The sequence below is a fragment of the Talpa europaea genome (assembly GCF_964194135.1).
Source record: "Talpa europaea genome assembly, chromosome: 9".
Taxonomy (NCBI): Eukaryota; Metazoa; Chordata; class Mammalia; order Eulipotyphla; family Talpidae; genus Talpa; species Talpa europaea.
The window spans coordinates 35,471,699-35,498,392 of NC_140076.1; the positions used below are offsets into that span (position 1 = coordinate 35,471,699).

Genomic DNA, 26,694 nt, shown 5'->3' on the forward strand with positions numbered 1-26,694 from the left:
GTCTCCCCACCATTTCCATTTGTCTGACCACCACTACTACTATGTCCTATCATAACATTCCATACATACTTAAAACCAAGTAAAGGGTGGAGTTCCATCTTTAAAAACTAAACAGGCATTTTGGACAACACATTCTTGGCAATGAAACCTGGACAACATTTATCAGACACGGTAGGGAAAGTTCTCACTCTGCATTATAAAAAGGACAGCCAGATATCAACTGTTACAGAAATGAAATAAGACGGAAAATTTTAACAAACTGAACTATTTTCTTAAAGAGACTTCCTCCACTGCCAAAGATCTTGAATAGCCTGGAGAAAAAAAAAGAAAAAAGATGTGGTCAAAGAAACAACACTTCATAGTCACCAATAAATTAAACCATGTCTTTCTCCACTACTCAGTATCTACTATTCATTCTACTACCAAAATGATTCACTCTGGATAATTAAGAACTAATTTCAAGGAATTTATGCTGATGATTTAATTTCAAATATATTTCAATTAAGACATAAAAATCATGTGACTCTTTGCAAGCATAATCAGTTATACCAACACACAATATACTTAACATTAAGGAAATTAAGAGGAAGGGTTGAAACTAATTTGGCCAATGTTGCCTCAAATATCGTCAACTCTAGGATGGCCAGATTTAGGAAAATAAAAACACCGAAGTTATGTTTCTAAGCCTATGCATATGTACATGGGACAAATGGAAAAGTTTTGTTTTTTTAGAATTATATGCATAAGTACATCTCTATGATTCTATTTCCTGATGATGGGAGAGTTCAACAGTTCCTTGTTTTACAGACTTTGCTTGTAAAATTCCTAAAAGTCTGTGTTCCACTGAATTTACACTTTAACAGTATAAAATTATTTCGCTTGTCCACTGAACATTCATTAATGGAAATATGCTTAATATTAGCATGGGACTACATTGAACATGCTTAACACCACGTTGGTTTATTAAAAGCATTTAACACCATTTTCACAACACAACTTGCTTTTCTACTCCAGAGATTTCCCAATTATTTATAATGTCTACTGACAAAGACAAAGGTAATCTCTACAATATGATGGGTTCTACCACCTTTTCCCATGCTGGTATTTAGTAACCATGTAAAAGGAATCAAATCTTCAATGAACAAAAATTTCCCATATCAAGGAAAGTATAATTAATCTACTTCAACTTGGAGCTTCTTTCCCTTTCCTTATGTTCTCTTTATATTTTCTGATACCTAATTCAAGTTCCTCTAAAACAATGGGAGTGCCTCAGTGAGCTTGATCTTCAAATTTACATAATCCCGCTCAAGACATTTAAAATCATGAACAGAGGTGAGCATTTTAAATGGATTATTAAAAACATCACCAATAACTTTTGGGGGACTTTTCTTCAGAAGTATATTTTCAGGGTTCAATTAGGATTATCTCAACTACTATTATCAAGTAACTGCCACTGGGTTTCAAATGGAAGGAAACTAAATACCAAATGTCACAATTCCTCTCTAATCAAGTTCAACACAAATGAACAATTTTCATCACACCCCAATGGCAAAGGAAATGTCAGATACCATTTGATCAGTATTATATACAATGAGGACAGCAAAAACCTACAGTATCACTCAAGCTTTCCTTCAACACCACATTCACCAAATTTCTAATCTGTGTATGTGGTCTCTTCACAAAATGCACTAAGTACTATTTTTCTCAGTGACTCTTAACTCCAAGAGATTCTGCAAAAACTTGCTATTACTAAGTCCCATCTGGAAGGGATTTTACTAGCCAAATCCTCTAAGTATTTTTCACACACACATGCACAAAAAATGGAATTTTGTACTGTGATTTCTTGCATTTGTGATGATGCCATAAAAACACAAGGTATTTTAGAGTTGATTATCTCGAACAGTAAATTGAGCTGTCACTTTTATTACTGCAGAATCTTCATCCTGGCACCTGCTTTGTAATAAAATACTACTTCTGGTTAACATTTAAAGTCCAGTCATTTCAGCTACAAGACTGAACAAAACTACTGTGTGGCAGGTCCTTGCAACTTCATTTATTTTCTCTAGAGCTAAATATTTCTTAATTAAAATCTTACCACTTTCTCTGGTTTTAGTCTAAGAAAGTATATTATATCTAAGCTTACCTGCTAGTAACCTATTTCTACAATCTTTCTACCATTTTCAATACTGAACTATCATACTGCAGTTTCTAAAGAACTTGTTTATTAATCAATGCCCACAATTCAGGAAATTAACAATTAACATTTGCTTTTGGGGGGTCCAAATATACAGTCTACAGAGCCAATAAAATTGAATTTGATCACCCTTTATGTCAATCAAGACCAGCTAAATACATAAACAGTTGAACCCAGGAAACAATTTCAAATCTGAAAAAAAAGCACTGCCACTTAAGAGATTTAAATACTACATGTACTAAATGCTATGATGGTAGAGATGAGTTCTAACTAAAATTTTTTATTGAAAAAAGCTGAATACGAAACGGCCTCCCTACTGGCACAGGGGTAAAGAAAGAGATACCAGTCACTGCAGCATGAGTTCTCGAGTTCAATCCTCAGCCAGGGAGCTAACCCACATGGCACAACAGACCTCTTTTGTCTCGCTCACTGCTCCCCTCAGCAGTGTATTTCTGCACATCTGCCTGTTCTGCTCCCCACTACCTCTGGCAAATCCTCTCAACCCCCGTACCTCTCTGGCCTATACCCCAGACTCTTACATGCATGAATAAATTTTTTTTTTAAGAGTGCCCTCCCTGGTGACGCAAGGGGTTAAGACAACCTATGAAGCTTGCCACAGCCACTGCAGCATGAGTTCGATCCCCAGCCAGGGAGCTACCCACATGGCACAGCAGTCTTCTCTTGACTCGCTTGCTGCTCCCCACAACAGTGTATTTCAGTAAATCTGCCTATTCTGTTCCCCACTGTCTTGAGGGCATCCTCACCCCCACAACTCTGGCCTGTACCCCAGTTCTTATATGTATAAATATATCTTAAAAAAATAAATTAAAAGAAAAAAGCGGAATACAAGAATTAGGAAATCAGACAAAAACCATTAAGCACACAGGATTTGTCCTACATATACATGCCTCGCAACCCTATGTAACTGCTTTTACATTTATTTTCCTACCTAAAGTGTGTGTCAGCAGTAAAAAAAGGGTAAATTTTTTTTTTTGACAAAGATCTTATGTTAAGAAATATAAAAATGTAACAGCTGACCCAAGCTAAAATATTAGTAGCTACAATTTGGCTTCTGGCTTCCAGATTTTACACTTTAGATTGATTACAGCAAAATGTGCTTCCAGTAAGATCAATGGATAAAGTGGTCTCTCTGTCCAACTCACAAGAAAATAGTGCTCTAAGTATCCCAATGAGGCATCAAGAAAAATCACAGGTCTCTTCCTTAGCCAGTGGAGTACCAGAAGCAAACCTGAATTCAGCCACAAAAAGACAATTTGCCGAATTTATAAAGCGTGGAAAAATAAACTGAAGTTATCTCCCCAGTCTTTGCCAAATAAATTCTTAAGAATTTCCATATACTTCATCTGAAGTATTGTCTGTGGTCAGGAACCTTTTAAAAGAAGCCAGCACTTAGAGACTAGAAGAATCATAATCAATCACAATAAAAATTTTGGATTTGGTCATGTCTCCAGAAAATTCAGTTACCTCCTGATCAGTCATCCGGAAGCAATTCTTCACATAATTGATGAACTTGGCTTCCACTTTGGGAAGAGAACCACCCTATTGAGGAAAAAAGCATTAAGAGTAAGTACAGAAATGTTTTTGAGAGATCATGAAATTCCTCCAAGACAGCATGCTGTTATATGGATTATTGATTCATTCCTTGAATTAAGTGATTTTTAGCCCCTGAAAACCTATTGGGCAAAACAGCATTTAGGTCTTTCATACTAACCCCATGTTGATAGGTCTTGTCAAGGTTTCAAATTCTACCTAACCACTCTGAAAACACAAAGCTACATCTGAGATTCTTCAGGTACTCAAAACATGACCTTCACTGTTTACTAACAATCTACTTTCAAGAAACAATGCAAAAGTGACATCCCTTTAGAATACCACATATACAGACAATATACTGAAATTGTTAAAAAAAAATCACTTATATGTTCTAAAGAACCTAGGTCCAACACAATGCAAACCTGCAAGTCAAGGAGGATTATGGAGGTGAATGGGGTGGGGGGATTATGAAATTTCATTCATCTCTTATGTAAAATTTGACATTTCCTTCATTATGGACATAGGGGAGAATTCACAATACCTCATGAAATGCCTCAAAACATTACAATTATTGCATTTATTTCTTGAAATATCTACACTTTGGACTTAATAGATCGGGTATAAGATTACTGCTTCTATCACCTAGAATATAAATCTCATTATAATTTCCATGTTAAAATTATTGTCACATACATTCTTGATTCATTCAAAAATTTATTGAGCAGCTAGGGAGATACAATGGTGATTAAAACATGGTGAGGTGATGTAAAGGCACAAGTGAATAGAAAGCATAGTATAAGTTTCACTGAATCACAGCAGTCAATAGGAAGTGCTTTCAGAAATCAAGAGATTGCTTTCAGCCTGAAAGGGGGCATCAGTGGGAGGCAAGTCAGGAAAAGGGATGTAGGGATTGAGATTAAAACAGAAGACTTCAGACTGGGTTGTTGATGATAGTCAGTATGGACTATATTTGTCTCTCCTTTTCCTCTCTCCCCATCTTTGGGCTTAATTTACCAGTAGTGCCCAGGATTGTTCAATGTGCCTGCAATTAAACCAAGGAGATAGGACCATATTAAAACAGGGGGGAGGGGTATCTAAAAGATGTCATTTTAGTGCTATATGCCAAGGAGTAAAAACAGTGATACCAGGAAGATCAAAAGGCTTCCAGTGGTACTATCAAACAGCCTGGTTCTAAAATGTTATTTTTCCAAAGGAGCTATTATTGTAGCCATGTAGAGCCTAGAGCAGAGAAAACTTGTGGAAAAGAAGTCAGCAATTTATCATCCCACACTTATTCTGAATAACAGGCATCTACAAATTTTTCATAAAATCAAAGCTTCACAATTGTTTCAAGACATCTAATCTAATTATTACATTCACTAAGAAATCCAGAGTTCATTCTACCCTAGTCTAAAGTTAAGCAATCAGAAAGAGCAAATCCTATTTAGACAAAAATGAGGCTTATATGTGAACAGCCACTCACAAATCCAGTGTAATACATTACATATAATTACTGGTGATACCTTGGTGTTAACAGGCAAACAGAAATGACTACATTTTAAGAGTATTTTTTAACTACACCACAACCCCACCAGAGTCAAGACCACTTGGATAGTATAAGCTACCAGTTGCTAGCACTGTTATAAAAGACTCATATGCCCCCTGCTGGTTCCACAGTATCTTACAACCAGATCAAGCACAGGGAAACTGTCAATCTCATTTTAACATGTCAGAATCTTATGCTTGCTTTTATTTCTTTTACAATGGAAAATAAATCACGTAACATCAAATAAGAAGCTGCCAGATCCTAAATGTAGTGACCAGTCATACATTTTTGAAAAATATTCACACCATGATAGGGACAGATATATACTATTATTAAAAAATGAAAAGCAGCCATATTCCAAATCTCATGAAGTACAATCTCGTTTTAAAAAATATAATTTTACTCACTTTTTCTATACTTGCTTGCATTTTTGCTTTAATGTCTTCTACAGAACTAGGTCCTTTTGGTGTTTTAGGAGTTTTTTCCTGTTTTTTGAAAGATTCTTGACCCTGAGAAAAAAATTAATAGGTCCTAAGAATATAGCTCTTAAGATCCATCCCACCTGGGGCCTCCCTGGTGGCACAGGCAGCTGAGCCCAGCGCTATGAAGCTGTCCACAGCCTCTGCAGTCCCGGTTTGGCATCGGAGCAACCCACATGGCGAGCAGACCTCTCCTGTCTCCCCACTGCTCCCCTCAGCAGTGTATTTCGGTCATTCTGCCTGTTCTGTTTCCCATTGTCTCTGGTGAACCCTCTCACCCTCCCGCACATCTTGGCTGTACCCCGGCTCTTGTATAAATAAAATAAATCTTTTAAAAAGAGATCCATCCTACCTGGATTTTTCTCAATATTGTTCTCACCACACCTCTTTATAGGAACAAGTATGTATCAGTGGCTGTTAGAAAACTCCTATCTGAACAATTTCTTGTTCTTAAGTCTTATCATAAAAATGCACTAAAAACTGTATGAGCCTAAATTTATAACCACAACTGGGTCAGCCCTACTCTTACAATAACCGATCCATCAAACCAGAAAGCCCCCAAGAATGAAGCAAGAAAGTCATGAAACTTGACACCTGGATTCTACCCCAGAGCACTTATGATCATCTCAGCCAGAGTTCCTGAGGTTATTTTGATTCCCTAACTTGATTCTATCAGAGTTGAAAACTCCATACACCTTTAAACAAGCCAGATTCCTTACAGGAAACTGTTTATTGGCTTCCCCAAACCCCACTGGAAAGCCAGCAGTCATATGTGTCTATTGGGATGTTGATTAACAAAAGCACATTTCAGCTCTTTAAAATTAACTGTAGTTAGGTGTTCCCCCAAGGTGTATCAAAGTCCCAGAAAGATGAGGTTCTTCCACAGTGAAAACATTAACTTATCTAGCTACTTCAATGAAGCCTTTGGCCACTTACTTTTGATCTTGGTGTTGATGGTTTTGAGTCTTTTCCATTCTGGTTTGATTTTTGTGCATTTTTGGCTGGAGTATCTCGTATAGACTGCAATTGAAAATTAATCTTAATCAGCAACCTCCCCTGCATAGGCATTTATCAATGTAAGACTGCCCCAAACACTGGGGGCCTCCCTGGTTGGCACAAGGGATTCAGCACAGCAGTAGGAAGCTATACTCAGCCTCTACAGCATGAGTTCAATCCCCAGCCTTCCAGGAAGCAAACCTCTCCTGTCTCACCCACTGCTCCCCTCAGCAGTGTATTTCGGTCAATGTGCCTGTTCAGTTCCCCACTCTGTCTCTAGTGAATCTTCTCACCCCCTCCACTGGCCTGTTCTTGCATGCATAAATAAATCTTTGAGAAAAAAAGACTGCCCCAAATCATGAAGAAAAGCAGAATAGCTCACTCTCCATATTAGGAGTTTTCAGGACACACCTACTTAAGAAGAATTTTAAAGCTGAGATTACCCCCTCCTCCCAAGCCAACTTTTTTCATTAACTATAAACCAAGGGAACAACACTTTTTAAAAAAGGTCTGCATTTTGCTATTTCCGATAATCCTGTAGCATTATCAAAGCCTAACTTACTTTCTTTACAGGTGCCTTTTCTTCAGCTTCATCATCATCAAAATCATCATCATCATCACTATAAATAAAATAAGTCATTATTTCAGATTCAGTGCATTCACAAACCTGAATAATTTAGAAATTAGGCAAGCCTACAGTTTAGTCAATGAAGACTTCCTAAATTTGAAGGTTTGACTCAAACTGCAGAATCCTAAAGCAATTTACACATTTATGTTCATGTCATTGCAGCATTACCCACAATAGCTATCAAGGGGTGGTAGAAGCAACCAATTGCCCACCAACAGTTAAATGGATAAAAATGTCATAATCATACAAAATTTAAGGTTCAGTATTAAAAGGAGATCCTGTCATAAGTGGCACATGAATGAACCTTGAGATTATGTGATTAAGATAAATATGGTGTTATTTTACATCTGAAAATGAATAAATTGGAAAACATTGAGAATAGTTGAAAGAAATGAAAATGGAGCATCCCTCCCATGGTTCATGGATCTGGATCGGATATATTAATACAGTGTCAACTCCCAAGGTTATCTACAAGTTCAACAAAATCCTTAAAAGAATCCTACCTGGATTTGCTGTAGTAACTAAAATTCACATAGAAATTCAAGAAACCTAACGTAACTAAAGTAAACTTGAAAAAGAACAAAGTTGGAGGATTCAGTGATTTCAGACAAAAGGGGCAGAAATCAAGACTGAATTTTACTGGCTTAAGGAGAGATGTACATCAATAGAATGGAACCGAGGAACTGAAAAATAAAAACCCATATATCGATGGTTTGTCTTTTCAACAAAAGTGCAAATACTTTCAATGTAGGAAAGGTCTTCAACAAATGGTGCTAAGGACAACTACACAGCTACATGCAAAAAGAATGAGGTTGGTCACAAGACCTCACACCATATACAAAAATTCAACCTGGGCCAAAGATCTCTAAATTTGATAAACCTATAAAATCACAAGATTTGACAATGGTTTCTTAGGTTTGGCACCAAAAACAGAAGAAATTGGACTTCATGAAAACTACAAGTATAAGCCTAAGATACCATGAGGAATAGAGAAACAAAAGTGGAAGACAAATGCTTGCTTTCAAAATATATTTAAAATTTCTTCACAACTTAGTAAAGTACAAGCACTGGTACACACTACAAGAGATTTCAAACACTGTGCTAAGTGAAATGAACCAGTTATAAAAGATATTTTATGATTCCGCTTATATGAAATATCCAAAATAGGCCTAGCTATAAGACAGACTACAGTAGTGGTGACCAGAGTTGGATAAGATGGGTTATATGGAAGGATTTTTTGAGGTAATGCAATCTTCTTTTCCATCCAATAGTCTCTAAATACAAAAAGAGTGATTTTACTTACGCACAGCCAAACACTAATCTTTGCAATACTAGGAGGTAAAGTTTGCTGTGTTGATTAGAGCAAATTAATATAAAGTCTTATGTTTTAAGTAACAGATTTTTGTCAATTTTAGCCTTAGAACCCAACCCCTATACGAGTCTTCCAAGTAGTAAGATGATTCTATAAATCCACCAACGCTTCATTGGAATATTCCCTAAATAGGAAAGGGCTATTTTTCAGGGGATTAATCTATAACTTTTAATGTACAAAAGGTCTTCAGCTTTTCCTGCTTACATTAACTAATATCAACTAACCCCATGCCACCATGATCCCCGAAATAGGACCATCAATTTCCCTTTCATTTTGTTGAACTGTCTGTCACCCAAATCTTAGTGAATATGCTTTTAGCACTGTCCTATAAACCTACATAAAGGCTTGGCAACAAAGTTACCAAAGACCAAATAAGTATATCTAATTAATATGCAAATCTAATGAAGCACATTTCATCCATATTTCTCATTTGTTTGAAACCCATTTTCTCTTTTCTTGGAATATATGATTTTAATGGTAAAGTTTCTTAAAGTAGTTAACACTGATAATTTTTAAAGTCTGAAATACATGCATTTTTATTTTTAAGCCTTTAATTCTCCCGACTGTTCTGCCTTCATTGTTATGCTCAAATAACTTTTCTAAGAACTGCAGTGGAGGTTACTGAAAAACCCAAGATACATATTTAAATCATTAAGCGATATTCTCTCAGCCTTTCTCAGGTCTTATTTGACTGTTCATTCATATATATATATATATACGAGCATATGCGCGTGAGAACCATCCTAGGGAACTTAGGGACAATGACCAGGCAGTTAAAATTCCAAGTTAGTGATACTATTGCCTAGAGAAAGGACCAATTATGAACAGCACTTTATTCCAGTATATATGTGTACCATAACCTGATCAAAAAACATTAAACCTTGTTTCCAACCAAATTTTATATTCTGCACGGAAATTTTTCTTAGTTATTTCATTAATAACATGAAAACCAAGGGCCAAACTTTTGTGGGAGAAGTCCTTAGTGACAACTTACCGACCATTTACTCAATAATTAAGTTGTCCTATTGCCTAATTCCACAGGATCACTTTGGCAAATGATTTTCATGAAAATGCCTCCCTATACAACTGAATTTCTGAGAACAAACTTACTCTTCTTCGTCGTCATCATCATCGTCGTCGTCATCATCATCTTCATCAGCAGCAAGTTTTACTTTTTTCTTTAAAAAACAAAACAAAAGCTCATGAGCAAATGATGATCCTAATCACCGAATTCAAGTTCAGAATAAAATGGCTGTAGTAATTTAAACCTATACCTGTGGAACCTTGCTACCACCTCCAGGTGCAGAACGCTTCCCAGATATACTCAGGAGTTTCACGTCCTCCTCCTCTTCATCTTCTGATTCTGCATCTTCCTCCACAGCTAAAACAAAAAAATTTTTCATTAGTCACCACTAAAACTCAACCAAGAATGCCGGAAAAAAAGGGGTGGTAACATATAGTAATGACTATTTTAAAATCTATAAAAACATTACAAAAGAAATCTTTTAAAAGAAATTTGCGGGTTAATATTAAGTCTTGTATATTTTTTATTTTACTTAATATTTCCAAAATATATTTCAACATACAATTAAATTTATCACTCAAGTAGTTTACATTTTTTGGTATTGTCTTTGAAATCTGGTATCTAGGTTGCCCTTAAAAAGTACAATTCAACAAGACTTCATTACTAAATTTTAAATGCAAAGTTTTTCCAGAGTTTTTAATCAGAATCAATTTGAACCTATCAAAGACACAGTATTAGAACTCAGCAAGGAACTGCATCAGAAAAAAAAAAAATTCACACATGAAAGTAACTTACCTACTAAGTGCTGTCCACTAATATGCACAGGCCCTGAACCACACTTCAACCGTAAGACCACAGGTGGTGTGATTTCAAAGCCCCCAAGGGAAACCTGAAAGAGATTTTTAAAATCACTAAATATGAGTTTAAAAAGTTTGTTGTACAAACAACTCACTGACTTACAAATGTATTTATGACATTACAGGCAAACCATAAGAACAAAATCAAATGAACCCCATCAGTTTATAAGTTTTCCATCTCTATAGCAACCATGTTCAAGGTATTTACAATCCAACAACAAAAATGTAGCTTGGACTACTACGAGACAAACAAAATGCACTTTTCCTATCTCCTTGGTATAATCAAATGACACTGGCCTGAATGCAAAAGAATTAGACCTTGACAAACTCCAAAGTATAAGTGTTCCTACCGTTGGCTGTACAGACATTTTCAAAGTTGCAAGTGTTACTTTAATAGGACTGCCTTCATAATTCATTGCTTCTGCTTCAACAATGTGTAGTTCATCCTTTGCACCAGCCCCTAAACTGACCTGTAAACAGAAAAAAATAGTGCTAACTTAAGACCAGCTACTTTCACAATCCACCCAAATTACATATGAAGACATACAAACCTTTCATTACTACCACTAATGTGAAATGATTTTGTAAACAATGTTTCCAAGTTTTATGTGGCTCTGCCAATTAATTTTCATTCAGTAAATCTGATGATCAGTTGTATGTGTCATCATCTATCCACTAACAACAGTATAGGAGGCTTCTAATATCTACCAACCACCTACTACAAGCTGCACAGCATGCTACAGGACAGTCTAGTCTCTGTGGGAGACAAAAGATTTATCACTGTCCTAAAGGGTTTTATATAGTGCAATTGAAAAAACTAAAGTATGTAAGGCCAAGTTCAACAGAAATGTACCTGGACTTCTCATGATTACCAGTGACTGGTCAATATGCCACATTTTATAGCAGTGTGTAAGGTAAACACAATACTTAGTGATTAAAGTAAGTCCTAAATTACATGAATAGGATGCTGAAACACAAATCAAGAAAGGTTATTTTTAAAATTTTAATACCGTTCTTAAAGATAACTGGTGCTCATTTTCATCATTATCCACTTTGAAGTGATAATCTTTGTCGGCCTTTAGTTCACAACCTGTAAGTGAAGAAAAAAAGCAAATTTAACAAACACAAATGTCAGTGCTGCCACCAAAAAGGTAGTTTCCTCTTGCACTAGTTTGTCACTTGTGTGGTTACCTACCAGAGATTAAGGACAGAATAAGTTCTCCCTACAATCCTTCAAGTCTATGAAAATCAATTAACACCCACACTGGAGTTTATTCCCTTCTTTTACTATACTATTTCCTCTACGCAATCACCATTTTCAAGTAGAAACAGGCTCAAAGATTTAATAAATCTGTAAATGAATCATCAAGTCCCTGAAACCAATACTAATGTACACTGATAAAATCTCACTAAAAAGGGCAGAATTAATGTTCCTAACCCCTAATTACCAAAGCAGCAAATTATTAAACCTAATACAAATAGCTTGTATTTACAAGAGAAAAACAATGAAAAAGATCTAAAACCGGTTACAGCAATCTAAGTGCTCTTTTAAGTGACCAAATGACATACATTAAAAATTATGTTTAAAGGCAAGAATATAGACCCTAGGGTTATTTCTAACAAAAATACTTTGATATACACTAACTGGAAACCCCAGTTGTTGAAAAATCTTAAGGTTTTGTTCATGTTCCATACTCATTCCACCGGTAAGGAATTTGTCTTAAATGCTGTGAAAATAAAATTTTAATCTGAACGATTCCATATTCTCTATCATTTAATAGCTACTGGAACATAATCAACTAATCTCAGCATGGTATATAAGAAACATATTGGGATAATATTTGCACTTACTTTACAGCCTGGCTGGCAGAAAGAAAAGGCTTCACCAATAAGTCTACTGAGATTGAAAGCCAAGTATGGTACTGTGTGCATAGGTGTGCGGAGTCCCCCACAAATTTCGGCTCCATGCCGCATAGACGCCGGCCACTAACGCGCCCCCCATCACCTGCCCCAAAAATCATTCCTAAAGCACCTGCGGTAGGTTCTGGGTTTATTTCGTCTGTCTTCCTGAAGCCCATGCTTGGCTAAGCTTCCTGTTCATCAGTTTCAAATGCAAAGTGGGTAAACCCATATACCTCGTGAGACAGAAAAAGGTTTCTGAGAACCACGTTCGCGGACGTTAAGCACTGAACAAAGAGCTCCAGAATCAGGAGGCATAAGCCACGTTCACTTAACATTTCCCGCCCTGCGGCTCCCAATAAGCCTCAGGACCCCAGGCTCCTGGGTGACAAGACAGCAGAGACCCGGATGTAACGCCCACACCCCCTCCTTTCACCAACCACGTGGCAACCACGTGCTCCCAGCGGTTGCGGCCTCCCCACGCCGCGCCTCCCCTCCCCCCGTAACCGGCCGAAGCCCCCGGGGTGATCTCAGACCTGAAGCCCCAAGCACCTGGGGCCGAGGTGAGGCTCAATTTCTTCTGTCATTCATAAAAGAGAGGCCATGCCTCACATATGAGCCACACGACCTCCTGAACCACCGATTCTGGACCCCGCATCAAAGACTCAGGCCCGGAATCAAAAACCCGTAACCAGAAGCCTACGAATTCACAAACCCCGGGGGCAAGGAAATAAGATATGCCCCGGGCAACGCTGAACATTCGGCCGGTTCATTCCTCAAGGCCTGGGCCCTGGAAAGCTCACGCCCCGACTCCAGGCCGCGCCTCCCCCCATCCCTTCGTGCCACCGGTTCTTCCCGCGTGGCTCCCCATCCCTCAGGGCACAGGGCCCGGCAGGTCGCGCTCCAGCCCCCCGAGGCCGCCCGCTCACCCCGCTTTCTCTCCAGGCCTCAGCAGGCTCCCCGCCCCCCCACCCCACCCCACCGCACCGCACCGCTATCAGGCCCGGCTCGGCCTTGCTCCGGCCCCCCAGCAGTTACCGAAAAGATAGTTCTGGGGCCTCAGAGGGCTCATGTCCATGTCCATCGAATCTTCCATGGGGTGGTGGCACGCACTTAGGTGGGAGAGAAGGCGGGCAGAGATAAATGACTACTGTTCCGAGGAACAGCCGCGCAGGACGGAATCACACCAGGGAAAGGACGCGGGCTCCCTGCGCACATATATAGCACCCTCAAGATATCGCGAGAACTCGCCAAGTCCCGTCTCCGCGCGCGTTCTCGGGAGCCCCCTCCCCGCACGGTGGCCCTCCCGCGCAAGCGCTCTCCAACCCTACTCTTTTCTACCTCGCCCCCCACCTCCTCCAGGTACCGCGCGGGCTCCCACCGAGCACGCGCACTCGTAGTCCGGCCCCACCCCTCTGCCCCCGCCACCAGTGCGCACGCGTATTTCCACGGGTAGCGCGCGCGCCCCCCCCCCCCCCCACTCCACGTCTTCTCCGGCTGAGGCGCGCGGGCCACCGGCCAAAAGCTTGCGCAGCCCACCCTTCAAAATGGCGGCGGCGGCTCGCAGCTATGCTAGTTATGAAGTGCAAAGCCGGTTGTAAGCGAGCCGGAGAGCAGCTCCGGTCATCTTTGCCCACTCCCCCGTGTCTCGCAGGCCTCCAGACAGGCATAATAGCCACGTCGATTTCTGACTTGCCTGAAGACCGGGGCTTAGAGTTCATTTTTTTCCCAAAGTTAGAGCTTCAGGTGTCAGAGACTCTGTGGACCACGGATTGTTCTTTGTTGGGGAGAAAGGATGTAGCTGCTGGCCGATCATAGTCAACGGCTTTTTTTTTAAGGTTTATTTTATTTATACATACAAGAACTGGGGTACAAGTCAGAGGTGTGGGGCGTGAGAGGATTCACCAGAGACAGTGGGGAACAGAACAGGCACATCAACCGAAATACAGCAGACAGGCGAGGTCTGCCGCGCCATGTGGGTAGCTCCCTGGCCAGGGATGGAACTCGTGCTGCAGTGGCTGCTGCAAGCTTCATAGGTTGCGTCTTAACCCCTTGTGCCACCAGGGAGGCCCTCAACCGCTTTTTATAGCTTTGCCCTTTCTGAGGAAACTTACCCAAAGTTAAAATCCCTCATGTTTTATGCCACTTGGGGGCCAACGAGAGCTGCGTCAGCCTCTTCCATATGAGCAGGGCTGGAACCATGCTTGAGGGACTGACCGAGACAGGTTTCTACTTGTCCACAATATTCCCTACCTAAGGTCCTTCGCAGGCAGATGTGACTGCCCCACATGAAGTAAGGTGCTCGAACGGATGGACTAAAGTGACAGGGTTTTCTAGCTCCAAGTTCAGTACTAACGTCTTTATAAATGTCTGGGAATGTTAGGTGTGGGTCCAGTCTCTGAAGCAGGGCAGTTCTTAATCTTTAACATTCCTAAAGCTGTCCTGACTTGTAAAGCAAGCATATGACATGTAAGAAATACATAAACCTAAATTAGTCTCTTTGGGAGTGAGCCTGGAAATGGGCATCGTAAACTCTGAAGCTACACCTTGACCAAATAAGGACCCCTGCGGCCCCTGGGTCCTAGTGGGTTTTGAGGATCCCCTTAATTATTCCATTACATCAACAGATCAAACAATTTAAAAAGTAATGTGAGGAATTAAAATGTGACAGCAATGCCCTTAACCCCTTTCCTCCCAACACAATCTACTTGATAAAACTAATATGCAGAATCAAAACTATTCTGGGTATTATAATTAATAGGATCAAAACCCTAAATTTGGAGAAATCAATGCAACCAATATGTGAAAGGGGCCAAGTTGTTCCCTACCTTTTCCCCATCACCAACTGAAGACTCTTCACCAGTCCAGTTCTTGGATCTTTAACAGAGTATGACCAATTACTAGCATAAATTCTGAAACTTGGGAGGATCTCTATGTACAAGGGCTGAGAAAAGGGCTGAGAGTACTGTGACTGAGGAGAGTTTGGGGATTTTTTTTTTAAAGATTAATTGATTGATGCATATAAGAAGGAGGTGTAAGCTGCAGAGGGGCAGGGGAGTGAGGATTTGCCAGAGAGAGTGGGGAGCAGAACGGGCAGATCTACTGATGAGGAGCAGCAGGCAAGACAGGAGAGGTCTGCTGTGCCATGTGCGTTAGCTCCCTGGCCAGCTGGGGTTTGAACTGGTGCTGCAGTTTCTGGTGCTCGCTTGAGAGTGCTGTCTTTAAGCCCTGAGCTACCAGGGAGGCCCTAGTTTGGGGAATTAGAAGGAGAATCTGGAGAAGCTCCTAGAGGAGAGAAGGGTTTACTGTGGTTCTTTGAGCCCCTATAAATAAAAGTTGGAACTATTTTGTAATTCCTTCTGAATTCTGAACCATGATTACTCAAATGCAGCTCTGTACAGAGCCTGAGCTATTATGGGAGCCATAGCTAATGTTATATAAGTAAATACATTTATTTTAGTATTTAAAGCACCAAGTCTAGGCATGATCTCATGAAATCAAGCCATTAAAAAAAAAATTACAGTTTTCGGAGTACAAACGTAATGAATACTCACTATCTTTTTAATAAATTAAGACTATTTAGGCCTATACAACTGAAAAAGTAATAGTGCCCCTCTTTCCATATCCCCCTTTCTATTTCCTAGGGTTAATCACTGTTAATAGTGTGTAATTATCCTTCTAGATGTTCATAGACATTTGGATTGTTTCCAATCTTGTGCTATTGCAATCAGTAAAGCAAAAAATTGCCTTGTGTGTGCATCCCTTTGTGTCTTTACCGGGTTTGGGTGGCGTTATGTGTCACCTTCCTTCTATGGTTATAATTAGAGTGGTTGACAAGTGGTATTTTCTTATGAAATGTGGTGGGCAGCTGAGAAGCAGCAGCCATTTTGGTTTTTATGCCTGTAAGTTTGGGACAGATATTTTCAGGGCTCACACACGCGATGGCTTATGTGCTGGTTTTCTCATCTGGCCGAGGACTAAATCCAGGTTCTGCCTTCCCTTGCATCCTCATTCTGTTTCTACAACACTTAGGCCTTGTGTTCTCTAGCTCACCACCTTCTGTAGGATACCCAGTTCATCTAAGCTGGTGGCAGTGAGAACTGGCACAAGTTTTGGTTTGTCCTGGTTTTCTTTTCATCTCATGATGGTTGGCTTACCCTTGTACTGTTTTTACATCTGTGTTTTCTCAGTGCTTGTCCTGCACACTTCAAGTTGCAGTATCCCTCATGAAGACAAAGCCTCATAGACACTTCTAACCAGCTCCCCCAATACATATGATTTTTGTATTGTGTACAAGTGATTCCCTTTGTATGAAAAATGAAATTTTGCATTCTTGCCATCATAGTATCATCTAGAAATAAGTTATCAAGCTTTTGCATCTTTGTCAATCTTATACATAACTAATATCTTATTGTAGATTTAATTTATGTTAATCTTCTACCCTATTTTATTTAACCACTTCTTGTTGGACATTTGGGTTATTTTTAATTTTTAAAAATTTTTACTTTTGTTATATAATGATAAACATCCTCAAACCTACATGTATACTTGAAAGTTAATCCAGGTCAATTCCATTACTTTATTTTATTGCTTTGTATTTTAAAGAATGGATTGTATACAGTAAACTTCGCCTTTTTGATAGTAAAACTCTGCAAATTTTGACAAATGCAGACAGTTGTGTAAATACAAGATAAGAATAATTCCATCACCACAAAAAATCCTCCAGGCCTCTTTGTAGAAAAACTCTCTCCCTACCTCCTGCCCCTGACAATCACTAATATGTTTTATTCTTGCTATAGTCTCATCTTTTCTAAATTGTCATCTAAGTGGAATCATATAGCACTTTTGGGGCTGGTTTCTTTCACTTAACATAATGAATTTGATATTCATTTATGTATGAGTAGTTCATTTTTTTTTTTTTTTTGGCTAGGTAGTATTCTATGTATTACCACAGTTTATTCATCAGATAAAGGATATATGAATTTTTCCAGTTTTTTTTAACAGAATTATTTATTTATACAAGAACTGGGGTACAGGCCAGAGGTGCAGGAGGGTGAGAGAATTCACCAGAGACAGAGCGGGGCGCAGCACTGGCAGATGGACCGAAGACACTGCTGAGGAGAGCAGCGGGCAAGACAAAAGAGGTCTGCCATGCCATGTGGGTTTCGCCCTGGCCAGCTGGGAATCGAACCCGTGCTGCAGAGGCTGCGGACAGCTTCACAGCACTGTGCTTAACCTGCTGTGCCACCGGGGAGGCCCGAATTTTTCCAGTTTTAAGAAAGAAAGCCCCTTTCTTTAAGAAAGAAAGGCCCTGTTAAAAAGAAAGCCCCTGCTTTCTATGTAAATATAAGTTTAATTAAAACTTGAGATTTCAGGGCCTCCCCTGGTGGTGGAGCGGTTGAGTGCTCCGTTGCGAGGCTGCCCTCAGCCTCTACAGCACCAGTTCGATCCCCGGCCACCTGCGACGGTCCCACAAAAAAAAAAAAAAAAAAAAAAAAAAAAACCTTGAGGTTTCAGAAGTGGGATTACTGGATCATGTGGTAAATGCATATTTAACTTTATGGGAAACCACCTGACTTTTTCTAAATGGCTGTACCAGTTTATTTTTCTACTACCAATGTTTGAGTGTACTAGTTGCTTCTCAAAGGTGCTACACCAGTTCTTCATTTATATTTACTGAGTTATAATTGATATCAATATATTTATACATGTTAAAAAAATATACAAAAAATGGATTTCATTAAAAATGTTTCAGTGTGGGCCTCCCTGGTGGTGCAGGTGGTTGAGCACCAAACTGTGAAGCTATCTGCAGCCTCTGCAGTGCAGGTTCTATTCCTGCCAGCCGGCAAGAATCCCACATGGCGAAGCAGACCTCTCCTGTCTCGCCCACTACTCCCCTCAGCAGTGTATTTCTTCAGTCTGCCAGTTCTGTTCCCCACTCTGTCTCTGGTGAATCCTCTCACCCTCTTGCACATCTGGCCTGTACCCTGGTTCTTGTATAAAAATAAATAAATCTTTAAAAGAAAATGTTTGTCTACAAGCTGATCAGTTCTAACCTATATAAATACCCTTGAAATCATTAGCACAATCAAGAAAATAAACTTTTCCTTTGCACCAAGAACTTCCTTATGCCTCTTTGTTATACCTTTTTATGATCCCTCCTCACTGCTCTCTCCAGGTCCCCAGGCAATGACTATTCTGTTTTCTATCCTATAGATTAGTCTCATTTTCTAGAATTTTATATAAGTGGAATCATAATCTATTTTTGCCTTGCTTTTCTCATGGGCATAGTTATTTTGAGATTCATCCTTATTGTCACATATATCAATATTCATTCCCTTTTAGTGCTGAGTAGTATTCCACTATATGGATATACCACAGTTTGTTTTCCCATTCCCCTGTTGATGGATACTTACGCTGGTTCCACTTTTAGATAATTACAAACATTATACACAATTCTTATACAGGCATATGCTTTCATTTCTCTTTGATAAATAGATAGGACTAGAAATGAAATGCTAGTTCATGTGGTAGATCTGTTTCACTTTTTAAGAAACTGCCAGACTGTTTTCCAAAGTTTTTCTATCACTTTACATTGACACCAACAGTGTGTGAGAGTTTCAGTTCCTACACATCCTTGCCAATGCTTTTTAATTTTAGACATTTTAGTAAGTGCAGCTAGGCATCATATTGTAGTTTTAATTTGCATTTCCCTAGTGACTAAGGATGCTGAACATCTTTTCATGTGCTTATTTGCCATCTTTATATTGCCTTTGGTGAAATGTCAGTTCAATGTCCATTAAAAAATTGTATTGTTTCTTGTTATTGAGTTTTAAGAGGTCTTTATATATTTGTGTATACAAGTCCTTTATCAGAAGTGTTATTTAAAAAATTTTTTCCCATCTGTAGCTTGTCTTTTCTTTCCCTTAACAGTATCTTTTGAATAGAAGTATTTAATTTTGATTAAGTCCTATTTATCAATTTATTTCTTAAATGGATTGTGCTTTTAGTGTAATACATAAAAATCTTTGTCTAATCAAAGGTCAAGAAGACTTTCTTGCACAGTTTCTTCTAAAATATTATTTTTTCTCTCAGTATTTTCAAAATGTCACTGTGCTTTCTCCTGGCTTGCTTTTTTCCTAATAAATCTGCTTTTTTATATTTGTTTCTCTCTATATAATGTGTCTTTTTTCTTCCTGACTGCTGACTGCTTTTAAGAGTTTTCTCTTTATCCCTGATTTTAAGCAATTGGACTATAATATACCTTGGTATCATTTACTTCATGTTTCTTTTACCTGAGGTTCATTGAGTTTCATGGATCAATGAATATACAATTTCTATAAAATTTGGAAAAACATAAAGTCGTTATTTTTTAAAACATTTTCTTCTCCCCCTTTTAAAATCTCCTCTCCTCATGAGAGTTACTTCCCAGTCCACTGATTTTCTGTTGATTATTTTAGTCTTTTGTTTCTCTCATTGTTTTATTTTTGATAGCTTCTTTACTATATAACTTAAAATTCACAGATCTACTGTTTCTATCAATGTTATCTCAGCGTCTGTTCTAACTAATTTTCATCCTCATTGTGGATTGAATAGGCCTTCTTGGCATTTTTGGGTGGGTGCTGGGTATTGTGAGTTTTACCTTGACGGGTGTTGAATATTTTTGTGTTTTACAAACCCAAATATTTACAAAATACTCCTGAATTTTGTTCTGGCAAACTATTAGGAGACTTACAGTGAGATTAATTTGCTTTGAGTCCTGCTTTTAGGTTTCATTGGGTGAAATAAAAACAGCCTATAATCTAAGGCCAGTTTTTTCTCCACCACTGAGACACAGACCCTTCTGAATACTCTGATATCCTGATAATTTGAGGCTTATCCTGGGTAATATAAGGCTTTTCACTCTCACTTGTGGGAATTCCAACTATTTCCACCCTTGCGTGAGCTCCAGGGATTGTTCTGCATGTTGATTTAGGGTAGCTTTTTTCTTTATCTTGGGTGGTTTCCTCATATGCATGGGCTGATCAGTCTTCAGCTAAAAAATTAGGAAGAAACCTCCATAGATCTGTGTGTGTGTGTGTGTGTGTGTGCGCTTGTCTAGTTCTCTGATCTTAGTACTCTAAAGGTAGAGTCACTCAAAAATTCCAATTCTATCTTCTGAACTCAGGGTCACGACTGGCCTGCACTTGTATTTCCCCTCCCTTTGCTATGGCTTGGAAACTCCAAGCACTCACTTGGGTGATCATTTGTTTCTTCTTTCTCAAACACTACTGTTCTGTGCTATTTTGTTGTTTAAAATGGACATATAAGTCCAGTGCTTTTATTTATTTTTTAATAGCCTTTTTTAAAAAAATAATTAATTAATTAGTTTATACAAGCACTGGGTACAGTCAGAAGTGCGGGAGGGTGAGAGAATTCACCAGAGCCAGAGCAGGGAGCAGAGCAGGCAGAGTGATGAAGTACACTGCTGAGGGGAGCAGCGGGCGGCAGGAGAGGTCTGCGCGCCATGTGGGACCCTCCTCCGGTGGCAGGGGAGCAGTCAGGGATCGAACCTGCGCTACAGAGGCTGCGGGCAGCTTCGCAACCCAGCACTCAACCGCTGCGCCACCAGGGAGGCCCCAGTCCAGTGCCTTTAAATCCATCTTCAAAGCAGACATTTAAGAACATTGCTTTTTTTAAATATTATATCCCCAGGGCTTCTTTATTTAACAACTGGAAGTCTGTACCTTTTGACTACCTTAACCATTTCACCCGCTCCCTATCTTCCTACTCTAGCAACACTAATCTGTTGTCTGTATATGAGTTAGGGGTTTGGGTTTTTCTGCTTTCTACATGTAAGTAAAATCACGTAGTATTTGTGTTTCTCTCTTTGACTTATTTCACTCAGTGTAATGCACTCAAGGTCCATCCATGTTGTCACAAATGACAGAATTTCCTTCTTTTTATGGCTAATATTCCTTTGTATGTGTGTGTGAAGAAAATGCAGTATAGACACATAGACATATAGACATATATAGATATGTCTCTATCAGTGAACACTTGGATTGTTTTCATTTCTTGGCTGTTGTGAATAATATTGCTATGAACATGTTGATGCAGATATCTCTTCAAAATGTTGTTTTTATTTACCTTCAGATACATTTCCAGAAGTGCTATATTCACTGCTGTACAGTATTTTTAATTTTTTGAGGAAACACCATGCTGTTTTCCATCATGACTGCTCCATAACATTCCCACCAACAGAACACAAGAATTCCCCTTTCTCCACATCCTCGCCAACATTTTTTATCTCTTGTCTTTTTGATATTAACATTCTAACTGGTATAAGATGAGATATCATTGTGGTTTTGATTTGCATTTCCCAAATGATTAGTGCTAGTGAGAAAATTTTCATGTGCCTATTGGCCATCTTCTTTGGATCTGTAAAGATCCTCTGTGCATTTCTTAATTGTGGAACCAGGCATAAGTATTCTTAGCCATTGCTTTGTCATTTTTTGTGTAAGTGCCATTTTAGAATTTTAGGTTTTGCTGTCCCAGGAATGACGACTGCATTCCAGAGATAGTTTCGACAGTTGCGACCCTCACTCCACCCTCGTCCTCCGGTCACCAATGAGGGCAAACTTGCCATGATTGGAGCTTCATCTCGGCCGGACCAATCAGGTTAGAATTATAGCCACACAAAGTTGAAGAATGCATCCTTGTGGCCAGTGAGTGGCTGCCAGCATGATTTAGTTTTTTGAGTCTGCTTGTAATCCTATAAAAAAAAACCCTGCTACCTTTGTGCAAGGCTCTTGATATATGCTGCTGCATCGGTAGGTGCCGTGAGCCCGGACTCGAGTCTGTAATAAACTCCTTTTTGTGTTTGCATTGGCTGTCTTTGGGTTCTTGGAGGCTATGGTCGCTGAGTTTGCCAATTTTGGGCATAACATTAATCAATTGCTTGATTTTCTGCTATTGAGTTATATGAGTCTTGTATGTATTTTGGATATTGGCCACTTATCATGTACATAATTTGCAAATATTTTCTACTGTTTTATAGGTTCCATTGTGTGGAACCAAGCATAAGTACTCTTAGCCATTGCTTTGTCATTTTGTATGTAACTGCCATCTTAGAATTTTAGGTTTTGCTGTCCCAGGAAAGACTGCATTCCAGAGAAGTTTTTGACCCCCACCCCACTCTGGTCTTATCTCCAATGGCCAGCCACAGCAGAACTGAGTAATGGGTCTAACTATCCATAAAATAGAGCCGAGCAATTCGGGCCACTAATGGGGTCAAACTAGCCATAAAGTACAGCTGCATCTCGATGTGACCAATCAGCTCAAAAACTGAAACTGTGTACCCATCATTGTTAAGAAATGCACCTGTGTAACCAATGAATGATTGCCAACATGATATAATTTTTAGGAATCTACTTGTAACCCTACATAAGATCCCTGTTCCCTTTGTTCAGGGCTCCTGACCTCCGCCGTTACATCGGTGCGTGTTGTGAGCCCAGACTCGAGCCCATAATAAACTCCTTTTTGTTCTTGCATAGGCTGTCTGTGTGTCCTTGGGGGCTGCACTGGTCGACGTTGGGCACAACACATTGCTTTTTTTTTTTAAATTTTTAAATTTTTTTTAAGATTTATTTATTTTTATACAAGAACCAGGGTACAAACCAAATGTGTGGGAGGGTGAGAGGATTCACCAGAGAGAAAGCAGGGAGCAGAACAGGCAGACTGACAAAATACACTGCCGAGGGGAGCAGCGGGCGAGACAGGAGAGGTCTGCCGCGCCATGTGGGATTCTCACCAGCGGGCGGGGATCGAACCCGCACTGCGGAGGCTGCAGACAGCTTCATAGCACAGTGCTCAACTGCCTGCACCACCAGGGAGGCCTGGTTCCATTGCTTTTAACATTAAGCTTGGAAGTTGCCATTTTCAGAGTAGTCATTTTGTGCCCATAAGACAAAAAAGTAAAGGATAGAAACAAATGTGTTAAAGATAAGAGAGTGTAAATTGAAACAACTGGTTTTCCATAGACTTGTGGAGCACCTAAATCAACATAAGCATTGTCTCCTCTCATCTTTTTATATGAGAAAGAAAAGAAGAAAACTCTATTTGTTTCAGCTTAACCTGTTCCTAACTGATAAAGAATTAAGTTGTACAATGGTATCAGTAGATATCAGTCAAAACAAATAAATAACCCCCCCCCATGATGCTTACAGTGTAGGGAGGTAAATCATCCAGATCAAGGATGCAGGTGTGAAAAAGAGTTGAGATGCCAGGAGAGCTGCCAAACTGCCATGCTTTGGAGCTCAGAAGCAGGGCACAAGGAGGTACTTTGTGTAGAGGTGGCATTTGAACTGATTTCTGAAGCATTAATGGAGGGAGACCATGTTCTAGGTGAGCAAAAGAAAATGAGCAAATAAAGAAGTGTACGCAGGACATTTGGGGGCCCAAAAGTTATTCTTTTGCCTGAAGTTACTATAATACCAGAATTTAAAAAAAAATTGGGGAAATAAAACAAGATCTAAAACATGAAAAGTGCCTAAATGCCAGATTAAAGATTTAAAAAAATGTATTTATTTTTGCATAGAAGAACTGAAGCATAGGCCCAGAACAAGTGGCGGGGTGATAAGAGGATTCACCAGAGACAGAGTAAGGAGCAGAGCAGTCAGATTTACTGATGTACATTGCTAAGGGGAGCGGCAGGAGATAGGAAAGGTCTGCTGCATCATATGTGGGTTACCTCCCTGAACGGGGATTGAACTCAGGCCATCACAGAGGGCCATTGTAGTAATAGCGCTGAGGCTTAATTAACCCCTAGGCCACCAGGAAGGCCCAGCGTAAAGATTTTTACATGTCATTGAGTAGTCATCTAAGATCTTTAAGAGGATTTTCTCCTCAAGATTAATCTGTCACTAGATAGTAGCAGAGAACACGGTGAAATAATGCTCTTACCCATCCCAAAGCATACAATAAATCAACTCATAGCTCTGACTTGAATAAAAGATTGTCAATACATTTTGGTATAGTTAAGATATTATAGAGATCTTCCTCTTTTACGTAAATGATTTACCTGCTTTTAAGAAGTAAATCACTTGGTTGCAAAGATGATTGTTTTCCAAATTTAAATAAATTGCTTTCTTACATATGTTGCTGTTTTCTGTCTGTCTGGCTGGAATTCTCAAGAGGTACCTGGAGGGCAGTTTACCAACTCCATTTGCCTGAATCTCTTCAAACAAAGGAATAATAGGGAATGTCACCATTTTTTAAAACTGAAACATTTGAGAATGTTTTCAGTTGTAGGTGTCACAGGTGAGATTTTAGGCTTTTTTTTTTTTAAAGATTTATTTGTTTATTTATACAAGCACTGGGTACAGTCAGAAGCGAGGGAGGGTGAGAGAATTCACCAGAGCCAGAGCAGGGAGCAGAGCAGGCAGAAGGACCGAAGCACACTGCTGAGGGGAGCAGCGGGCGGCAGGAGAGGTCTGCGCGCCATGTGGGACCCTCCTCCGGTGGCCGGGGAGCAGCCGGGGATCAAACCGGCTCTGCAGAGGCTGCGGGCAGCTTCGCAACCCAGCGCTCAACCTCTGTGCCACCGGGAGGCCCATTTTCTTGGGATGTGGCTTCAGCCTCAAGGTTCAAAGACAAAGTGCACCATCCATGAAGCACTTACTAGCAGGCAGCAAAACTGCCTTGAGGACAACAGCCCAGCACACATCTCCAGTCTAGTGCTGCATGTGAAAGCAAAGAGGCTGTGGTGGGTTTGTCCTACACTTCCAGAATTTGGCACACCCAAAAGTAACCAGGTTAGAGAAGTCTTAAAAGGACCTTACCAAGAGGACTTTGCCTACTAGTATAAGGCAACCCCAGACTACAAAGGCTAATTGTTTTCCAAATTTAAATAAATTGCAAAAATAGGACAATATTTTTTTAAGATTTATTTTTATTTATTTATGCATAGAGGAACTGTGGTGTAGGCCAGAGATATGGGGGGGTGGGGTGAGAGGATTCACTGGAGATAGAGTGGGGAGCAGAACAGGCAGATCTACTGAAATACACTGCTGAGGGGAGCAGTGGGTGAAACAGCAGAGGTCATCTGCGCCATGTGGATTACCACCCTGGCTGGGGATCGAACTTATGCTGCAGTGGCTGGTGATAGCATGACAGCACTGAGACTTTAACCCCTGTGTCACCAGGGAGGCCCAAAAATAGGACAAAGAATTTTTGTCTACCTTTGTTCCAGATTCCCCAAGTAACCACAATAAAACTATTAAACCAGGAAATTAACAATGAGATACTGTTATCTAATCTATAGATCTCATTCAAATTTCACCAGTTGTCCCAGGAATATCTTCTTTCTGGTCCAGGGTTCAATGCAGGCTCACCCCTGTGCCTCCGACCAGCACCTCCTTTTCCCCGCTATAGTGAGCTAAATCATGGACTGGCAGCCCTGTCATTTGACCCACCACACTGACCTTGAGGTACCACAATAGACAAAAAGCATTAGATCCTGGGTAATGATTGTCTCATTATTTCCTGGAGGAGAAGGCCGAGAGCCTGCAAACACAGTTGGAGTGTAGCCCATCGGTATGTGCCCAAGCATAGCCCATGCCAGCACGAGCTATAATGCTGTCCTCTTCCTCCCCGGCTCACGTATTTACTCTTTAAATTTCTCCTAACTCCCTTTGACAAGCCTGGCTGATTCTCCTTTCCCACACTGGCTCCATCATATATGGGTAATAAATTTAAAAATAATGTTTTGCCTGGTTCAACTACACTTTGTGCTTTCAGGTGAATTCTTCCCCTGAAGACAAAGGATCCACACTTTTGGGTCAGGGGCCTATAAGAGAAAGATCTTTGTGACTAAGTAAATATCCCCTTTCTCATTGTTATCTTACCTGCTCATTCTAGGTTTTAGTCACAATTTTTTACTGAAAAACTTATTAGCAAGTGTTTCCCAAATAATGCTTTCTTATCCTCATTTTCTAGTTGGAATTCTATTGTAAAGAATAGTTTATCCTCCTCATCTCTGTATTTTTTTTTCAATTACTTTTTTATGTTAGCATGGACACATGGTTCTCATATTATTCTATGGGTTATAATTCATAAGGTTTATAACCATAATCCATAATGCTCTTAGCATTGACTTTCTTGCTC

The 26,694-nt window shown here is 39.7% G+C and overlaps 1 protein-coding gene across 4 annotated transcripts; it reads right to left on the reverse strand.

Moving 5' to 3' along the window:
- Positions 1 to 272: 272 nt before the first annotated feature.
- On the reverse strand, positions 273 to 13,645 carry NPM1 (nucleophosmin 1; the record flags this gene model as incomplete). Of its 4 annotated transcripts, none has more annotated exons than XM_084242766.1 (11): positions 273 to 311; positions 3,680 to 3,754; positions 5,702 to 5,803; positions 6,710 to 6,793; positions 7,332 to 7,389; positions 9,880 to 9,947; positions 10,044 to 10,150; positions 10,589 to 10,682; positions 11,001 to 11,120; positions 11,661 to 11,701; positions 13,588 to 13,645. In XM_084242766.1, the coding sequence occupies 11 exons, from the start codon at positions 13,643 to 13,645 to the stop codon at positions 273 to 275; spliced, it is 846 nt and encodes a 281-aa protein (XP_084098892.1). The 4 variants fall into 4 exon arrangements, with proteins under 4 accessions (XP_084098892.1, XP_084098891.1, XP_084098893.1 ...); XM_084242765.1 differs by having other exon boundaries at positions 11,661 to 11,740; XM_084242767.1 differs by lacking the exon at positions 6,710 to 6,793 and having other exon boundaries at positions 11,661 to 11,740.
- Between the last annotated feature and the right edge of the window lie 13,049 nt (positions 13,646 to 26,694).